At 42.1% G+C, this 17,391-nt stretch overlaps 1 protein-coding gene across 1 annotated transcript in view; it reads right to left on the reverse strand.

The window, feature by feature from the left end:
- WDR26 (WD repeat domain 26) overlaps positions 1-17,106 on the reverse strand; it is a 27,601-nt gene extending 10,495 nt beyond the window's left edge. Inside the window, exons 1-7 of the mRNA XM_064709473.1 lie at positions 16,283-17,106; positions 14,683-14,782; positions 14,510-14,566; positions 7,979-8,115; positions 7,298-7,395; positions 6,345-6,501; positions 1,621-1,759 (exon numbers count right to left, since the gene is read on the reverse strand). Coding sequence (XP_064565543.1) covers positions 1,621-1,759; positions 6,345-6,501; positions 7,298-7,395; positions 7,979-8,115; positions 14,510-14,566; positions 14,683-14,782; positions 16,283-16,638 — 1,044 coding nt within the window. The 5' untranslated portion in view covers positions 16,639-17,106. The remainder of the gene's footprint in view (positions 1-1,620; positions 1,760-6,344; positions 6,502-7,297; positions 7,396-7,978; positions 8,116-14,509; positions 14,567-14,682; positions 14,783-16,282) is intronic.
- Positions 17,107-17,391: the final 285 nt, after the last annotated feature.

The following is a 17,391-nucleotide window of genomic DNA, read 5'->3' on the forward strand; positions in this document are numbered from 1 at the left end:
TTTGTGCTCCTCAGAGGTTCTGCCAAACTTCCTGACAGTCACACAATGCAGCCCACACAAACCCAGTCAGCTCAAGACACTATTTAATGCTGCTGAGCCTCCTCAGAACTGTGAAATTAGCAATGGAAACGACAACAGAAGCATAGGTTAAGACAGTCTAGATGTGGCTGGGTCTTAGAAAAGAGTAAGAAATTCAAGGTATGAAAGTAAGAAAACACATTAGAAAATTCAAGATATGAAAGTAAGGAAACACATTAGAGCACTATCCTTACACTTCAAGAGGGGCAATGAAGAAAGGGAGAAATGAAGGATTCTCCCACATGTTAAGTGTGTGTGGAAAAATGAAGCACTGTTCATTTAAAACAAGGCTCTCCCACCACTTGCCCAGACATTGCTGGATGTTTGTTTCTGTGTAGTTTATGCAAACAGGTTAGAATACCTGTATACCTAAAGCCTTGAAAATCACATTAAATTTATGGGTCAAAAGACCTTGTCAACTGCTACAGGAAATGTGAGAAGCACGTTCTGGCAAATATGAATCACTTGATGTGGCCTAATGCTATTTAAGTATCCACCTGCTTGAAAGCACTGCAATTTTTTTAAAAGCACCCAAAAAAGGAGACAAACCAATAAAACTCTACAAAACCACTTTCCCACCAACTGTTTTTTAGAGATTTTTATTCTTTGGCAACCCTTGGTCTAAATACTCACAAAACATTTATGTGGTTTTACTAAGCAGCTATTAGCTAACAATTCACTTTAAGATGTTCTAATCAAGATGTTTGGTATTAAAACCCATCAATATAGAAGGAAGATGTGCATCTACAGTCAATTGACAAGTTAACAGCAAAAAATGTTTGATCCTTAATTCACCTAAATTACTCCAAGAAAATACCAAACCAAAACAAAACCAAAACCAACAAACAAAACCCAGATAATTTCCAAACTAAATAACAGAAGTCAGCTTTGCTGCTATGCAGCTCTTGGCCCAGAGTAAGACAAACCACAGCAGTCTCATGCCTGAAAAAGCCACGGTCCCTGCTTTAGTTCTAGAGCTACATAACATTTATGCACATGGAACAGGGTCTTCAACTCCTCCCATCATTTTAACAGGAAAAAACACTCAGATTATATGGGTTTCTAACCTGAAGTGAAAGAAAAGAAACTCAGATTCAAACTCCACTGAATACCAGTATGGAACTGCAGAAACCTTTCATTTCCCACCTCACACACCAGACTGCAACAGTGTGGTTAAAAAACCATAAGGATCTTATTTCTGATAGAGCAAGCATTAGCAACTTCAAATGCTGTGTATGTTCAAGTTTATTCCCAGTCTTCAATTATTATGAAATATATGGACATACTTTCATCATCACTTCTACAAGTCAAAACAGGCTTAGATTCATCAAACAACCTCTTTATTTATGTATCAATACATATGAGCAGGAAAGATGTACGAAATATACTACTGCTATGAGATTTACAAGACTTACATCCCAAGGAATGGGATGTAACAGGGCTACAGTCCATGTCAGCCTGCCCTACAAAAATCAACACCATCCTAGCAGGAGAAAGCTGAAAGGAAAGGGCAAGACAAGTTCATTCCATTTTCACACTTACTGGATCAACCTGCCATATAATAACAGTTGTGTCCTTAGATCCTGTTGCTAATTTCGTGCCGTCGTTGGAGAATTTGCAGAACCACACTTCGTTACAGTGCTCCGTTAGGATCTGCTGGGTATAGCAGGGGAACTGTTTCCTGCCAAAACAAAGGGAAAAGGCACACATTAATAAGAAAGCTGTAAGATTTTTTAATTTTTTTAAACTTTTTTTTAAGTTGTAAGCTATTTAAAAAAACCAGTCAAACAAAAATCTTATTTAAGCGCAAGGCCAAACAACTTAGAAACCCCCTTGATGAACGGCTGCTTCAAGTAAGTACAGAATGAAGTGTCTCACCTGGCAACAAGCTCACACCATTAAGTCATCATAATTAACCATAAGAACACAGAACTGTTCTTATTTCACCTTAAGTCATCATAATTAACCATAAGAACACAGAACTGTTCTTATTTCACCTAGATAATTTGTTATTCTTTCACATAACTTGGAATTAAACTGACCTCATCAGGAGTGTAGCAGTTTATTACCATATCATTTTCTACTGTATAGAAAATACTATAGCACAGGTCTCTTTGAACCATAGGTGCAGTGTTTTTCCTCATGAGGTTTTTGTAGGTATCTAACTCAGTTATATCTTGCTAGGAAATGATTCTTACATAGAACTTTCTTTTCCTGAATGTTACCTTGCAATAAACTAGATGTTTCTCTGCCTTTGTTTTGTCATTTTTCACCTTTGCAGAGTACCAAATAGAATATCTAAGCATAACTAGCAAGATACATTGAGCTTTCAGCTTGAACATTTTCCCTCACAAAATCTAAACTATTTTGTAAAAATGCTGAGTTTATCAAGCAAAATATTACATGATAAACTACTGAAGATTGAAACATTCCTCTACAGCCAATATTTAATATTCTAGTTACACACCAAAAAAAAAAAAAAAGCTAACAGTCAAATTATTAAGTTAGGTGAGAACTGGAGACAAGTTTTATTTGATTTAAATCTTGCCTACAAGTTCTCAAATACGAATTTCAGAGCTAAGATAAAATAAATGTAGGCTATTACAGCAGATGTCTTTATTTTGAAATAATACTGCAGGAGGTATAAGTTCATTGTTCAGATGCCCTAAAAGATAATCTCTAACCACAGATACATTTTCTTCAACTGCAGAGATGCTGAAGTGGTTTAGTCTTAGGCTGAGTTTTTACAGCACCCAGTGCAAGAGGTAAACACAACTCTGATGGGACACAGTGACACTAAGGGAATGATGGTGCCCTTGAGTGTTCAGTTGTATTTATCACTGCAGATAAACTGGCTCAAAGAAACCAATCAAAAAAACAACAAAACCACATCACAATCCATCCAACAAAAGTCAAACAAATCCCTCAATTAATTTAAGCAGAAAACTTACTTCCTTCCCATTAATGTTTACAAATACAGTTTGGTTGCAGTCAGGCTGATAGACACCTAACAAACTACCTCTTCTCTGAAGCTGGAAAAAGTTCTGCTTCACACAGTGTCTGTACCCCCTCAGTTCATTTTCTTTTATTAGAAGAAGCTTCCTGGTCTGTGCTCCAAGGCTATCAAGGAGCACTGAACAACCATACAGTCTCATTTCCACTCTTATGGTAGAGAAGGATAAAATGTACATATATATCTATATTTGCCTTCCTTGGTATGTCTATACTTATTTGTTTACAGAGAAATACAAGTGTGTTCTGCTCCTGCTTTCAGCTGACCAGGAACTGCCTGGCTGCCCCTGGAAGAACACTGAACACAAAGTAAAAGAAGCCCCACCCATGAAAGAAGATTTTGTTTCCCTTCAAGTCTAGAGGGAAGCAGGCAAGCCCTCACACAGAGATGTGCACCTACAGGAGCAGTGTTTCATTATTATTTAGCTATATTGTTATAAATTAATGTTTTTGCTCTGAACAGCAACTTGCCCTAGGAGGTGAGGCTGCATCCCTAATTCACACAAAGTACAAGGGGCATGCTGTGTCCCAGGAAAGTCTTTTCAGCACATTTCATTTCGAAACAACACTCTGTGGAACAACAGCTCTTCCATCTTAAAGCTTAAGAAAAGCAGCCAAAGTTTTGCAGACATGAAAAGCAAGCAGGACAATGCTGGAGCACACCATTTTCACAGTAAGATACTTTTAGCTCCTAAAGGGGGTGACACAGCTATTAGGGCTGCTGCAGACACATCCCAATGCTGAATTTTACTGCTCACAACCCAGTTGGACCAGAGTGCTCCCACAAAAAGTCCTCTTCACCTAACTAGTGAAACAGAACTCAGCAAGTTTGACTCAGATAGCAAAGCTACATTAAATAACCTGGCTGTGGAAGGAAATAGCAGCAGTCTTGAAACAAGAAACCAGAACCAGTTGTCTTAACAGCTTCTGGTTTTGGTCATTAGATATTACTGAAGCTCAAAGGTTTTTCTTGATCTTTTTTGAAGTGTTTCATTACAAATTGTTCTGTTCAGCACAAAACACCCGAATTATGTCATTCACTTACTAAGATAAAGCATCTCATAAAGTTTACTGTTGTTGTATTTACATTAGTTCAAAACTATAGAATAAAACACTAAATAGCTACAGTTTTAGTCCCTGTACATACAATGAAAGATTTATTCCTCAACAAAGAAAACAAAAAAGGCAAATGAACAAAAAACCCCAACACATCCAACTAGGCTGAAGGTTCTCAAAACCAAAAATCATCATCCCCAAGAGCATCAATTCTCTGCTATCAAAATCTCTGAAATCCTTCACCTTTACTCCCAGCAGTGCCTCACTCATACCTCCCACTCTTATCAAGTGAGTTTTACAGTTAAAAGTCATTTTGCCTGTCAGTGCAATTCAAGCAGGCTTAACCAAAATATTGCCATAAGTCCAAAAGGGATTAGTTCCAATAAAAGGGGAAACTTCTCAGTGTTCCATCAATTAAGTAGCACAGGACTCAAACTATCTGAGCTTTCAGACCACTGTTACTTCTGTCACCTTCATCAAAATTAGGCTTCCACTGCCTAACTGAGCTCACTATGCCCAAGCACATACAGCACACCAAGAATTGGAGCCAGACCCCTGCAACAGGCAGCTACAATAGGGTGAGGACAGAATGGAAGCTTTTCTTTTAAGTGGATTTTGGGGTACTTTTTAGGTTGGGGTTCTTCTTATTACAGCAGCCATGAGTATCTATGTATATACACAGCAAATATGCAAATTTAGGAAGTACTACTTTAGCCAAAAAAAAGGAACCAACAAAACAAAAATCCAAACTTCTATGTCAGCAAATAATTAAGGTGGGGGAAATTCAAACCCAGGTTTGTTGCATATAGTGCCTTTTCTATCTGGCTCTCTGAAGCCAAGCTCTTCACAGTGATCTGGAATGCTCCTTGGGATTTTATTAGTAATATCAAACCTGTTGCACAACAGCCAATACTACTCATGAACTTGTCTAAAGGTTAAATCTCTTCTAGGTAGTCTGATTTTAAGACTCACTTCTGAACGAGGGAAACCACAATACCAGTAGATGACCATTTCCAATAGCTCTTAAAATGGGCAACATTCAAATGTCTGCACACACATTTACAATGCTGAAACAATGCAATGCAGCAAAATTGTAAGCCAAAAGACTACTTGAATACATAAAGTGCCAAAGACAGTACTTTGCAAACATTAAGATGGCTACAGCAAAGTACTGTGGAAGTCTGCATCTTTAAAAACTGACTCCAAGTAACCCAAGAATGCAAGTCAGAGCAGCTGAGTTCAGAAAATTTCTATAATCAAGTTTATCAGTTTTTAATTAACTTCCTCAGAGGAGCTAACCCTAACTGAAAACAATTCCCCTGCAAGCCCAAGTGTTAGCCTGTTATATGGACAAATATATAAGGATATCCCATACAGCCCTTATTCCCTTAATCCACCATGCACAGCACAGCAGTTTTCCATAAAAGCCACACTAAGTTTTGGGTCCTTAGCCAAGTTTTGCTGGATGAGGAAAAACTGCTCAAGTCAGCCATTTGTTAAAAACAAGCACCTTCCTGTTCCATGTCTATTAAGAGTATTGCATTTTGAAGGTTCAGAAGCAGCCTCCATTTTGTCACCAAAAAAAAGTTATCCAGACAGTCTAAAGAGCCAATACAAAGATATAAGAGACACTCAATCCTTACTACTATACATATCTGAGAAAATAGTTCTTTTTATTATTTATGTTATATACTATGTAACTCAGAAAAATCTATTGCACATTTCTCCTCTGTCTTAACCTTTGTGCCTAAATGCACCTGTGTCCACTCTGAAAGTTACAGCTGAAAGTTGAGTTCATAGAACCATGCCTCAGCAGGCTTCCTACATTCCAGTACCCTTGGAGACAAAGTCTGGGTAAGCAACACACCACTGAATCTCCAGTGGAAAAACACAGCAATCCTGTGTTGATGAACAAATAGACTGGAAACAAGTGGCTATGGATTAGCATAGCAGTATCTTCTTTTTACACCAATCTGATTAAAATTTTTAACCTTCAGTCTGATCCCATTACCCCACATCCAGCTACCAAAATCTCCTCTCCACACCTCCTTTACTCCCCACCTCCACTGCTCATTTATCAAGAACTGCTTTTTCCCAGTCAAATCCCGTCAAACACCTCAGAACAGCCCTCACGTTTCTGACCACTTTAAAAGACCAAGAAAAGGTTGCCCATCTCAGGAGTCAGGAAGGCTCCTTACCTACTACAAACGTGATCTATTAGCAGCGAGACAGAGTCGAGGTTGCTGTCGAGTTTGGTGTTGTGATAGAGGCACCGGTCCCGCTGCAGTTCCACAGCCTGGCGCAGCAGGTTCTGTAAACGCCTCGGAGGAAGCATCACTGATGGGGGCAGGTAGGCTTCAGAGGAGTCAGGAAGAAAAAAATAAACAAATGAAGAAAAAAATAAGACTGCTCAAATGCAAGTTACAAGTAAGAGCATACTTTGATTTGAGTGGTTTTGGAAGAGATCTGAGTAAATAATAGCACGCAGCTTGTTGAATTGGAATGTACAGCTATACACCTGGAATTAGAAGCATGAATTTGTGGGAAGCAGAGCTTTATGCAAGGTGTTTGTTGTTCCAGAGTGCACTGTCCTGGCCAACAAGCACTTTACACAAGCTAACTCAAAATTCAGTATTCTACAAAATCTATAATGTTGCATGACAACACCATCAGCTGGGTTCCTTTAGGGAATTCTCTATCAGCACTATGAAAATAAAGAATACCATGGGTTTTAGAACTCTGGTCCAGAGTACTACAACAGCCACAAGAGAGAGGAGAAACCATAATTCAGAGCAAAGTGTGAGACCACTATCAACCAGCACCAGTATCACTACAGGTGATAGGCCACACTTAGTTTCCACCACTCAGCACACACACACCCCCCTCCCTAAACCACATTTAATCACCAAGGTATATCACTACTGCATGCAGCAGAGCTAAGAAGTAACAGTTCTTATTACAAACAGTTTATCAGAGACAGCAAAAGCTAAAGTACAGAAGACCAAAGGGTAAAGGCACCTAAAGGTATCCCCATGAACCAAGAAATACAAAAATCCAACCAACCAAGAAACACAGTCAGTTCCCTGGGATGTGTAAGTTATACTGGATTTAACAGAGATGAGAAGAAATTCTAAACACTAGAACATCTTACTCTGGAGTTTGTCCAAAAGTTTAGATCTGGAAGCTGTTCCTTTCCCTTCCCACTCTGCTTTTGCACGCAAGTCTTCTGCATGGCTACACATCAGGTACCTGTTTCAAAAGGGCACATACACCAACAGACCAAGTCTTTTTGGAATCATTCTTTTCACTTTTAAGCATGATACAATACAGATCATAACATTTTTAATGAACTGGGAACAGGTAAGTTGAGCTTGAGACCAACAGGGAAAAGGCAGGGAACTATTTCACACAAACACACGTCTTCTGAACAAATATCTGCAAACTGCCCATACAAAAAGAAAACAAAGCACAAGCAATTTTAGGATGGTAGAATTGTCTTATTTTCATCTAAGAACAAACCAGATTATACTCAATTAAATTTTAAGGTAACTGGCTAATAATTCTCATGATCAGAAAACCATACATATGTATTAATTTGGGTTCTAGTAGTATTAGAGTAAATCATCATCAGGTTGTTTTCAAGCATCTGAAACAAAACACTGTCTACTGAACAGCATTCTTTACTCAGCATTTTATCACATCTCAGTACAGCTTATTATCCACCAGGATAGCAGCTTTAATACAGCTTGAGTCTTCACAACATCAGCTATCAAAAGCTACAGAATTCCTTAAAGAACATCTCTGCAAGAGCTCTCAAAGTGCAAACACTTACCCACTGAGGACATGAATGCGTTCTGTGTTATATTTCAGAGGCGTCAGTTCACAGCGTAGAACCTGAAGTGCCTCCAGGACCTTGCCATCCTCCAGGTATTCCAGGTACTTCTGCTGCAGCAGCAAAAACTTCATCCTCTGACATGACAGAAAGCAGCAGTCAGGGGAAAAAGGTTGACTGAAGTTTCAGAAAACGTTTGAGCCTAAACAGAACAGTAGAAACCATTCTACTATGCCCTTCAGAAAGACAGCTCTAAGTAATGTTTCATTACTCAATTTCTTTTGTTGGCTTTTCAACAACATTGCAGCAATTAAGCTATCCATGAATTTCTTCCCTGCCTGATGGGGCTCCAAGTAGTTCCTATCTCATTCCTCAGATCTCCCATTTTCACCTGCTCTCTCTTTAGCCATCACCCTTCAAACCTTGCATTACTCAGGTTTTCCAGAGAAACATTTTATCAAGAAAAGGGCCCCAAATCAGCAATTCTCATATTTCAGACTGCATGACAGCACAGAACACAACAGGGCAACTCACACTGCTTACATAGGTGTTGACATAAATTGTTTGCATAGCTCCATAACATAAAACAGTAACAAACTGACACTGCCTGAGGTTTTGGTTTTTTTTGTAGTTCCATGTTTACTTGTTTTCCTTGGGTATTGTTTTCAGGATTACAGAAAAAACCAGTTTCCTATATTTAGGAGTCACTTCAACACTCTGAATTAAGTGCTGTTATTTCATAGTGTTCCTTTCACAGTTTTTGGTTGTTTTCTTAAAAAAAAAATCAAGCCTGCTATTCTAACAAGTATCAGTGGGTGAAAAGAAAAAAATTAAGCATTAAGTTACTATATTAAAATTTTTAATAGTAATTTAGTACAAACAGAGTTTGGTTGTTTCTGGATGAAATCAAGTATTTTGTGTTTGTACACATTCTTTACTGCTACCAGAAATGACAAGTTTAGTCCACAAAACTCACCAGGCTGAAGAGGAAAATGAGGAAAATGCTCATGCTTAGACAAACTGGCAAGACATAGGCTGGAGATAAAGTGCAACAAACCACATTTGCTTTCCTAATGAACACACCACCAGTTCAATCACCAGTTTCCTCTGCTTTCATCAGACCTCAGGCACCTCACTATTTTCATGCTCATATTTGGTCAATGTTTACTTAGTTTCAAACACACTGCCAGCCTCCTTAAGTAGAGGGATAATTGGGAAGTTTAAGATGTTCCTGTCCTATTAAAACTCACATGAAAGTTTAACTTTGAATTTAACATCTAGTGAGCCTTAAAACATTAAGCATACAGAGACACTCAGTTCTTCAAAAGAATGAAGTTTCCACATACAGTGCTATTAACTTACCACACAGCTTTGTGAAGCACAAAACATGACACAGTAAAGATGATTTATGTTCAAACTTGTCTGCAGTGCTCTGCTGTCCTGTATCTGACAGGCAAACCTGTATTGCACTCCCAATCCACCTCTTTAGTTTATTTGAATTTGGAATTATTAGACCATTTCTGTACAGTTCTTCCAGGTGAGACAACTTTTTTCAGTGTTCTGACATGTGAAAAACCAAATGAAAGATATTCCAATTATTGACAAGGCCAGTGGTTGCTCCATGCAGCAGGCCAGCAGACCCCACGCTGTTTGCTTATACAGCAGCAGCAGGAGGGATGAGAACTTCCTCCACCAGCAGTGCACAAGCCCTCCAGGATACATGAAATGCCCAGGTGGCAGACACACACAATATTTCACTGCTTTTGGTCACCTCACACTGATGATCACCACCAGATCAAAACCAGGCTGATATTTATTTGTAATAAAAACTGTAATCCCTCCCTATCTTCCTTCTCCATCCGCTGCATATAATATTTAATTTATATTTCCATTAAATGTGATTACCTACCTTTTCTTCCTCCTTACTTTCAGGACTTGGAACATTAATTTCATTTTGTTGGAGGAAAAAGTAAAAAGAGCAGAAAAACCTTATAATATGGGCTTTACAACATCAGTCTCAGCAATTCCATGAAAGCATTACAGGAATACCACACAGAATGCTGTTGCCAAAGAGGTGTAATTTCAGCTCTAGGCTAGAAAGTATGGCTTAAAAAATAAGAGGCCATCAGTGCCATGTGTGACTTAGGCACATTAGGAATATAAAGGCCCCCAGAAAAACAAAGTATTATACATTTCATGCAGCAATCTAGAGTTCCCATAATGGAGAATTAGAATAAGAGATAAGCAACTTGAAATAGTAACTTATCGACAGCAGAGGGCAGGGACTAAAGTCTTGATGGGGAAATTAAATTGAATTACTAAGCTATTTTGATAACTGCTCCAAAACTTGCCCTACAGCATACTCAAACAATGGCATGAATTTCCTTGAGGCAAGAGTCACACTCCAGTAATATTACATTGCAGGTTATTTTTTAACATTGAGACACTCACTGTCTCCTACTTCTTATTTCTGTGCAATTACTGACTTTGCTGGCAAATACATTTCTCTCAACTCCTTTACACTCCCCTAATAGTACTTCTAATTTCTTCCAACACCACCTTCTACAAAACCCAAGACCGTTTTTGGTACATCATCTCTTTTAGAGCACAAACAACCTTTTCTAGAAGGAATGAGAACTCTAAAATATAGCAAAAGCACAAACTCTGCTGATTAAGTAGCTTATTCTTTCTCCATTTGTTTTTTAGGTGCCTTACAAAGAAAGGAAATCAAAATGACCATAATGAAAACCATACCAAAGTAACACCAGTGCCTGGGATTTGTTATCATCTCAGTGTTTGCAAAGGAAATTCAACATCATTACACTCATGACTGCTGACCAATTTAAAATTCAGACACCACCACTGCTTAGCTATAGCCAAGATTCCTCACCCTGATGGACCCCTGGAAAAGTCCAATCCAAGTGTCAGCACTGCAGTCTGCCTGGTTCTGTTCAGTTATTACACCTCATCCTGTCTCTCACCTCCACAGAAAGGATGAGGATAAACTGCATTATTTGTTGTTTCCACAAGCTATTATTTAAGTGTAAACTGAACTCTGATTACCCCGGGGCAAAACTAAGAGTTAACAGATTTACAGGATTTTGTTTGTTTGTTTCAATGTATGCACTATTAGCATTTTTCTTTCTTCAAACTACAGCCTTGGATTACTAACATGAGTGCTTAGAACTGTACTCCTTCCTTGTCCTGTTAGCAGGAAAGCTCCTTCCAGAATCCTAAATTCTAGGAAGTCTGGCAGGTACCATAACTCACCATCACTGCATACCCAAAGGTGAAAACCTCAGCAAACAAAGCTGTGAAAGGAACAGGACAAACATACTGCCACAGGCAAGAAATCGGGCCATTCTGATCAGTAACTGTAAGCAGCAGTGAATCTTCAGAAGTTTACCAAACAAAATACGAAATAAACTAATTTTATGTCCAGATTTTGGTGTTATTTTCAACCTGTGTATCTTAACAAGCGCCACAAGAGTTTTACTAACGTACTAGGAGTCTCAAATAAGTAAACATTGCTGTAACAACTGCTCTTTGAAATTAAATAGGTAACTAAAATACATGGTGAAATTATCAGCAGATGTTTCAAAACAAACTCAACACAGTAGCCATCTCTACTTACAGCCTGCAGAACTAAGACATGAGTTTTCTTTACTCTGCAGTCTTTTACTGTGATAGTTTTGTAAAACACTGATGAAAGCACTATAAAACAATCCAAAACTTAAATGCCCTGATATGTAAAGGGCAGAAAACATTGTGCTCTACACAATTCAGCAAAGAATTTAATGAGGCTTCAACCACACCAAGTCCTACCACACAGGGAGTAATTAACTCCAGTAGGGAACTGCCCTTAATGCTGGTAGCAAGAGGGACACCATGCAGGCAGGTGGAGCACTTGACTCAAATGATAATATTTAACTCACTTTTTAGATTGTGTTGCCTGCTGCAGGCTGTATACCTCTGGAATAAGTAAAGAGAACAATCTGAAGGTATTTTCTAGATGACTGTAGAGGAATAATCCCAAAGTTTCTTCCTAGGTGCAATTAAGTACCCAAGACAGATGCCATCACATGCTTGAGTAGCCCCAAAGTAAGCAAAACCTCAGGCTGGCTTGAAGTTGGTGTTTTCTAACTGTTGCTGAAGGAAAAACATCATGCTTAATTCAATTATAAAGTTTTCCTACAGATTTTCTAAGAGAGCTGTATCTGATATGCTGGAAAAGCAAACATGACTAATCACATACTGCACAGCACTCAGCTGTGTTAACACAAATAGAAACAGCAAACTGTCCTGTGTGCTGCCACACCCTCCTCCCCCAATACCAACACACTGCATCAAAGCTTGAAAAATTGACATCAGCCCCTTCATGTTTAGTGTTGTCACCCATAGAACTGAAAGCACTTTGCAAAAATCAGGAAATTAAATACAAAGAGGATTTTTTGACTATATATGCATCTCCCTTCACTGACCAGACATTTCAAAACCAATCCTGGTTATTTTGTCCAGGTCATATTAACTGTAAGAAAAAAAAAGCACAACAAAAAAAAACAACAAACCCACCCAAACCACAAACCCAAAACAAACCACAGAACACACACCCTACTTAGTTAAATACTCCCTGTGTCATCTAAATTTTTAGGCACCCATTCTTCTTGTATGCACACATTTTTAAAACATCTAGTCACATAGTGTGAGTCACAAGCCAGGAAACTCAAAATCCAATTTTCTATTTTTAAAGAGCTACCTGCAGCAGCACCTTGTTTGGACTTTTCCTGATCAAGACATTTATCACCCTCATTAGCTCTGACTTTTCTGCAGTGGGGAATACCTACAGAGCACAAAGCATCCCTCCCTACCTGTCATGACCTTTCTCCACCTTCCCAGCACTAAAACTCACCCAGAACCTCAACCATGTGCACAAAAGCTGGACAGGGAGGGAGGAGGAGACTCCATGCACACAAGCTCAACTTATCCTTGCAAATAATGCTGTCCTGCACATGTAAGATATTCAAAACTGTTACCTGGTTTAAATTATGTCAAGCTAATATAAAGGAGGTCAACTTTAAAAAGAAAACAGTTAATATTGGTTCAGGTAAATTTCAGTTTAAACCAAGTGTTTTTAGTGCACCAAGCTTTATGGAACCAGTTAAGATATCAATATTAGAGAATGCTCTTGGAGCCCTTCAGAACAACAGAAGGAAAACATTCTTTTTTCTCAAACTGAGGTCTCCAAAGAGTACAATGTTGAAAACTCAATTAAATCTCTTGACTCACCAACATGCAAAACATTTTAATACTACAGACAAACTTTGTAACTTCAGAAAATTTGTTTCCAATGACCATTCATATTCCAATATAGCAGTTCCATACTTTCAGGTACACACACTGTTGAAAGCTGCATGCAAAATTCTCAACTCCTTCAGGTCTTTGACAAAAGAGAAAGTGAACTACTGGTCGGTCTAATTAAGAGGTGCTAAGCTTTGACCAAACTAATAGAACCAAATGTAAACTTCTGTCAAGTACCCTCTGATGTTTTGTTAAACATCTGTTTTTCCTACTTCATTTCCTGTTCTCTCTTTCTCTCCCTCCCCCACCAGACAGGAAATTGTCTTGACAACAAATGAATCAGCTAGAAGTGGAACTAAGCAGCCATCAGCTGATTCCTCATTGTTTACAGTCACAGACACTTCAAAAAGCCTTGATACAGTTTGCTTCCTAAGTGACCATAGCTGTTGTAACTTCATCTCATTAAAATAAATGTTTTACAACAAAAGAACAAGCTCTTTGAAGAGCCAAGTGATGATTTATATCTTGAGATCCAAAAATCAAAACAAGAAACACTTTACTCAGAGCAACTGAAATCATAACAACACATATTGTAGTGTCAAGTCACAGGATCCACCAACCTTCTATTTCTAGGTTTATCTTTTTTTTTAAAAAAAAGCCACCCAAAGAGAAAAAGCTCTAAATAAAATCCCAAACAGCAATACAAATGCATTTGCTCTTTAAAAGCCATCTGGAAAAGCAACAGTATTGTTCATGGTCTATAGCAGCCTCTATATTCTTGTAATGTGCTATTACAATGCCAACTCCACACCAGTATTAGTGCATTTTATTTCTAAACTTCCCTCAAGAAATCCTAACTCCTATAAACATAGAGATTGTGAGAAGTATTTCAAGGTTGAAATTAGTATTCAACATAGGCAGTTTCTACAGAAACTGACCTATTTTAGGACTGTGACAGGATTTATATTTTATCAGTTAGGTACATTAAATAGAGTTTTAACATTCAGCACACCAAATCTTAGCCTCAGTACTTTTGGGCTGCCTATCTCACATTCTACAACAGAATAAAAAAAAGTTCAGATTAGTATGACGTTCGAGATAGCATGCAAGCAGCTTTAAGTAAACAAAAAAGAGAAAACAAGAACTATGGACAACCAACTCCATAGTGAAAGATTACACCACTACAATTAGTCCAACTACACAGCTCTGAAAGAGTTCAAGTGTGCCTCTTACCACAATTGCATGCGGAGAATGCACTAAGGCCTTAAGTTCATTCAGGTCGTTCTCAGCCTGCAGAAATCGGCAGAAGAGAAAAAAAAGTATATAAGGAGGATGAATTTTGAATTGTCTCATAGATACTATAAATTTCAACAGTGGTTAATACAGTCCTATAAGCCCTACGTTACCTTATCCCATTCTCCTTCCATGACATGATTGCGGAATTTGGTAGCTGAAGGATGTTCTAAACGACATCCTGACTCTTGCATGAGGAGATCAACAGTCTGGCTGCAGGAGAGATACAGTGTAAAAAAACCCGACCAGTTTCACCCTCACAAATACACCGCCTGCTATGATAACAGTTTACCGTAAAGTAATTTAATTAAACAAGAAAACGATGACCAGATTCAGATGCTTGCTCAAGAAGGTGATCTCAGTTGCCTGAGACATGTCAAAAGCTACCTCTACCTAAAGCAAGTTGTCAAGGAGCTTGGAAGCTTTGCTGAAGTACCATGAAGTATGTGACTTACCAGCCACCACAAACAGCCAGCCCTGCACAGAAGATAAACTTCATGAAGGAAGATACACTCTAGAAAGCTGTGAGCTACTGGCTGCCATCCCCTGCCCCCTCCCTACCTCCCCCATAAAAGAACAAGGAGAGCTACAACATCTGGCACAGGCCTCATCTTTCCTTCATCACTTCTTACAAGACTGGCTCCTTAAAAAAAAATAAACAAACTCAGGGACCTGTAGCCCTCCCCCTTTTATACTAAAAATAGCTTATTTACTGTGGTGTCATCTATGAATAGTCACGAGTTGTCTGCTGCTGTAAACTTGCCTCTTGTGTCAGAGGCAATTTATTTTATGGAATATGTTCTTTATAGCTGACCCATTCTGCCGTGTTTTGAAGACTTCTTTTGTGGCTACACAAGCACTTCGCAGGACTTCTCTACCCTCCTTCCAAAATGATGACATACTGGCTAGCTTTAGCTTTACTCACAAAGCACTATGATTAAACACTTTAAGACTTCCCCTATTCCACTGGGAAATTATTTTCTCTATCCTGATTTTAAGGAAGGGCCAACATTCTCGTTTCTTGTTTACAAGTAAGATTATTAGCAAAAACACGTGTCCAGCACAAATCTACAGAGGCCTTCACCATTTAGAGGGCCAAAGGTTTCCAGAGCGAAGCCAATAGGCCTGCTTAAGTGGCAGTTTACTTTGTGTCGCTTCCTCCGAGCTGACAAGCCAAATCTTGGAGCTCATCTGCGAAAAGCCGCCCCCCCACGCCCAGCTGCGGGCTCCATTATGTTTACCAGATAACTTCTCCCCCACTAACACATTTGTATTGATCTACCCTTATCGGTGTGCAACCCGACTTCCATATTGCCATCCCTGACAGGGGAAGCTCCTGTCCTGTCCCTTCGCTAGACACCGGCACGGGCTTGGCAAACACAGCTCCGGCTCCATTTTTCCGGGAGCGGGCCTGCCCCACCGCCAGGCACTGCTCTCCTCTCACCGGAGACCTCCGGGCTGCGACGGGGCAGCTTTGGTCACCAACCCCCCTCACCTCGAATCCCTTCCTCTCCCCTCCTCCCCTCTCCGGGCTGCCCATCCTCCACGGGGACCCCGCTCCGGACCCTCCCCGCGGACGGAGCGGAGGGCGGCGGGGCTGCCCCGGCCCCGGGGGGACCCTCCGCTCAGGGCGCCGCAGGAAACCAAGGGAGGAAGGAAGGAGCCCGTCCCCCGGCCCGGCCGCGCTGCCCCTCGCCCACCGCGGCCACTTACTTGAGCCCCAGCCCGTGGAGGTGCTGCCCGATCAGCCGGATCACGTCCTCGTCGGACTGCGAGAGCCGCTTCTTCTTCTTCAGGGCGCTGCCGCCACCGCCCCCCAGTTCGGCGGCGGCCGGGCCGGGCCCCCCGGCGGCGGGCACCCCGTTGTTGACACCGAGCCCGCCGGGGCTGCCGCCGCCGGGGCCGCCGCTGTTGGCCGAGGGCAGCAGCCCGTTGGCGTGGGCCAGCTGGTCACCGGCGGCCGTGCCCGCCGAGGCCTCGCCGTTCTGGGCGCCCAGGCAGCCCAGCTCCGGGCCCTGCGGCGGCGCCTGCTGCTGCTGCTGGCCCCCTCCCGCCCCGTTGGCCTGCATGGCGCTGCTGGCGATGCCGCCGCTGCTGCTGCTGCTGCCTCTGAGCGGGGCGGCGGCGGGGGCGAGCCCGGCGGGCACCGAGGGGGACTGGGACGAGGTGAGGCCTGCTCTGCCCGCGGAAGCCCCGGGCTCTCCTGCTCCCTCCGCCGCCGCCGGGGAGGCCCGGGCTTTCTTCCGCGGGGGCGGGGAGGCTCCGCCGGTGTCCGAGTCGGAGGAGGAGGAAGCGGAGGCCAGAGTTTCCTCGCCGAGAGCGGCCGTGGTGGGAAGCCGGGGGGGCGAGGAGGGGGAGGCGGCGGGGGCGAGGGGAGGCGGAGCGGGGCCCTGCGCCCGCCGGGGGTCCCGGAGGCAGCTCCGCCGCCCGCTCGGGGCTCCCTCTGGCGATGGCGGCCGCCGCTGCCCTGAGCCCCCGCCCGGCAGCCCCAGGCGCCCGGCCCGCTCCGCTCGCTGCCCGCCGGGTTTGTCTCCTCTCAGCCCAGCTGCACCTAATGGAGTCCGGGCCGGGACGTCACAGGAAATTCCTGCACTGCCCCCTACACACACTTCCGCCGCCCGGGGCCGCGGTGGGCACGGCCCCACGGCTGCCGGGGGGCGGCGGCGGGGCGGCCCCCGGCGGGGACGGGGACGCCCCAACGGCACCGCCCGCCCGCCCGCCCGCGCGGGGTCCCGCGGCGGCGCCTGTGGGGGCTGCGGGCGTCGTGCCCGAGGGGCTGCCGGGGGTCCCGGGCATGTGCCCGGTGTATGCCCGGTGTGTGC

Source organism: Zonotrichia leucophrys, chromosome 3 (genome assembly GCF_028769735.1).
Source record: "Zonotrichia leucophrys gambelii isolate GWCS_2022_RI chromosome 3, RI_Zleu_2.0, whole genome shotgun sequence".
Lineage (NCBI taxonomy): Eukaryota > Metazoa > Chordata > Aves > Passeriformes > Passerellidae > Zonotrichia > Zonotrichia leucophrys.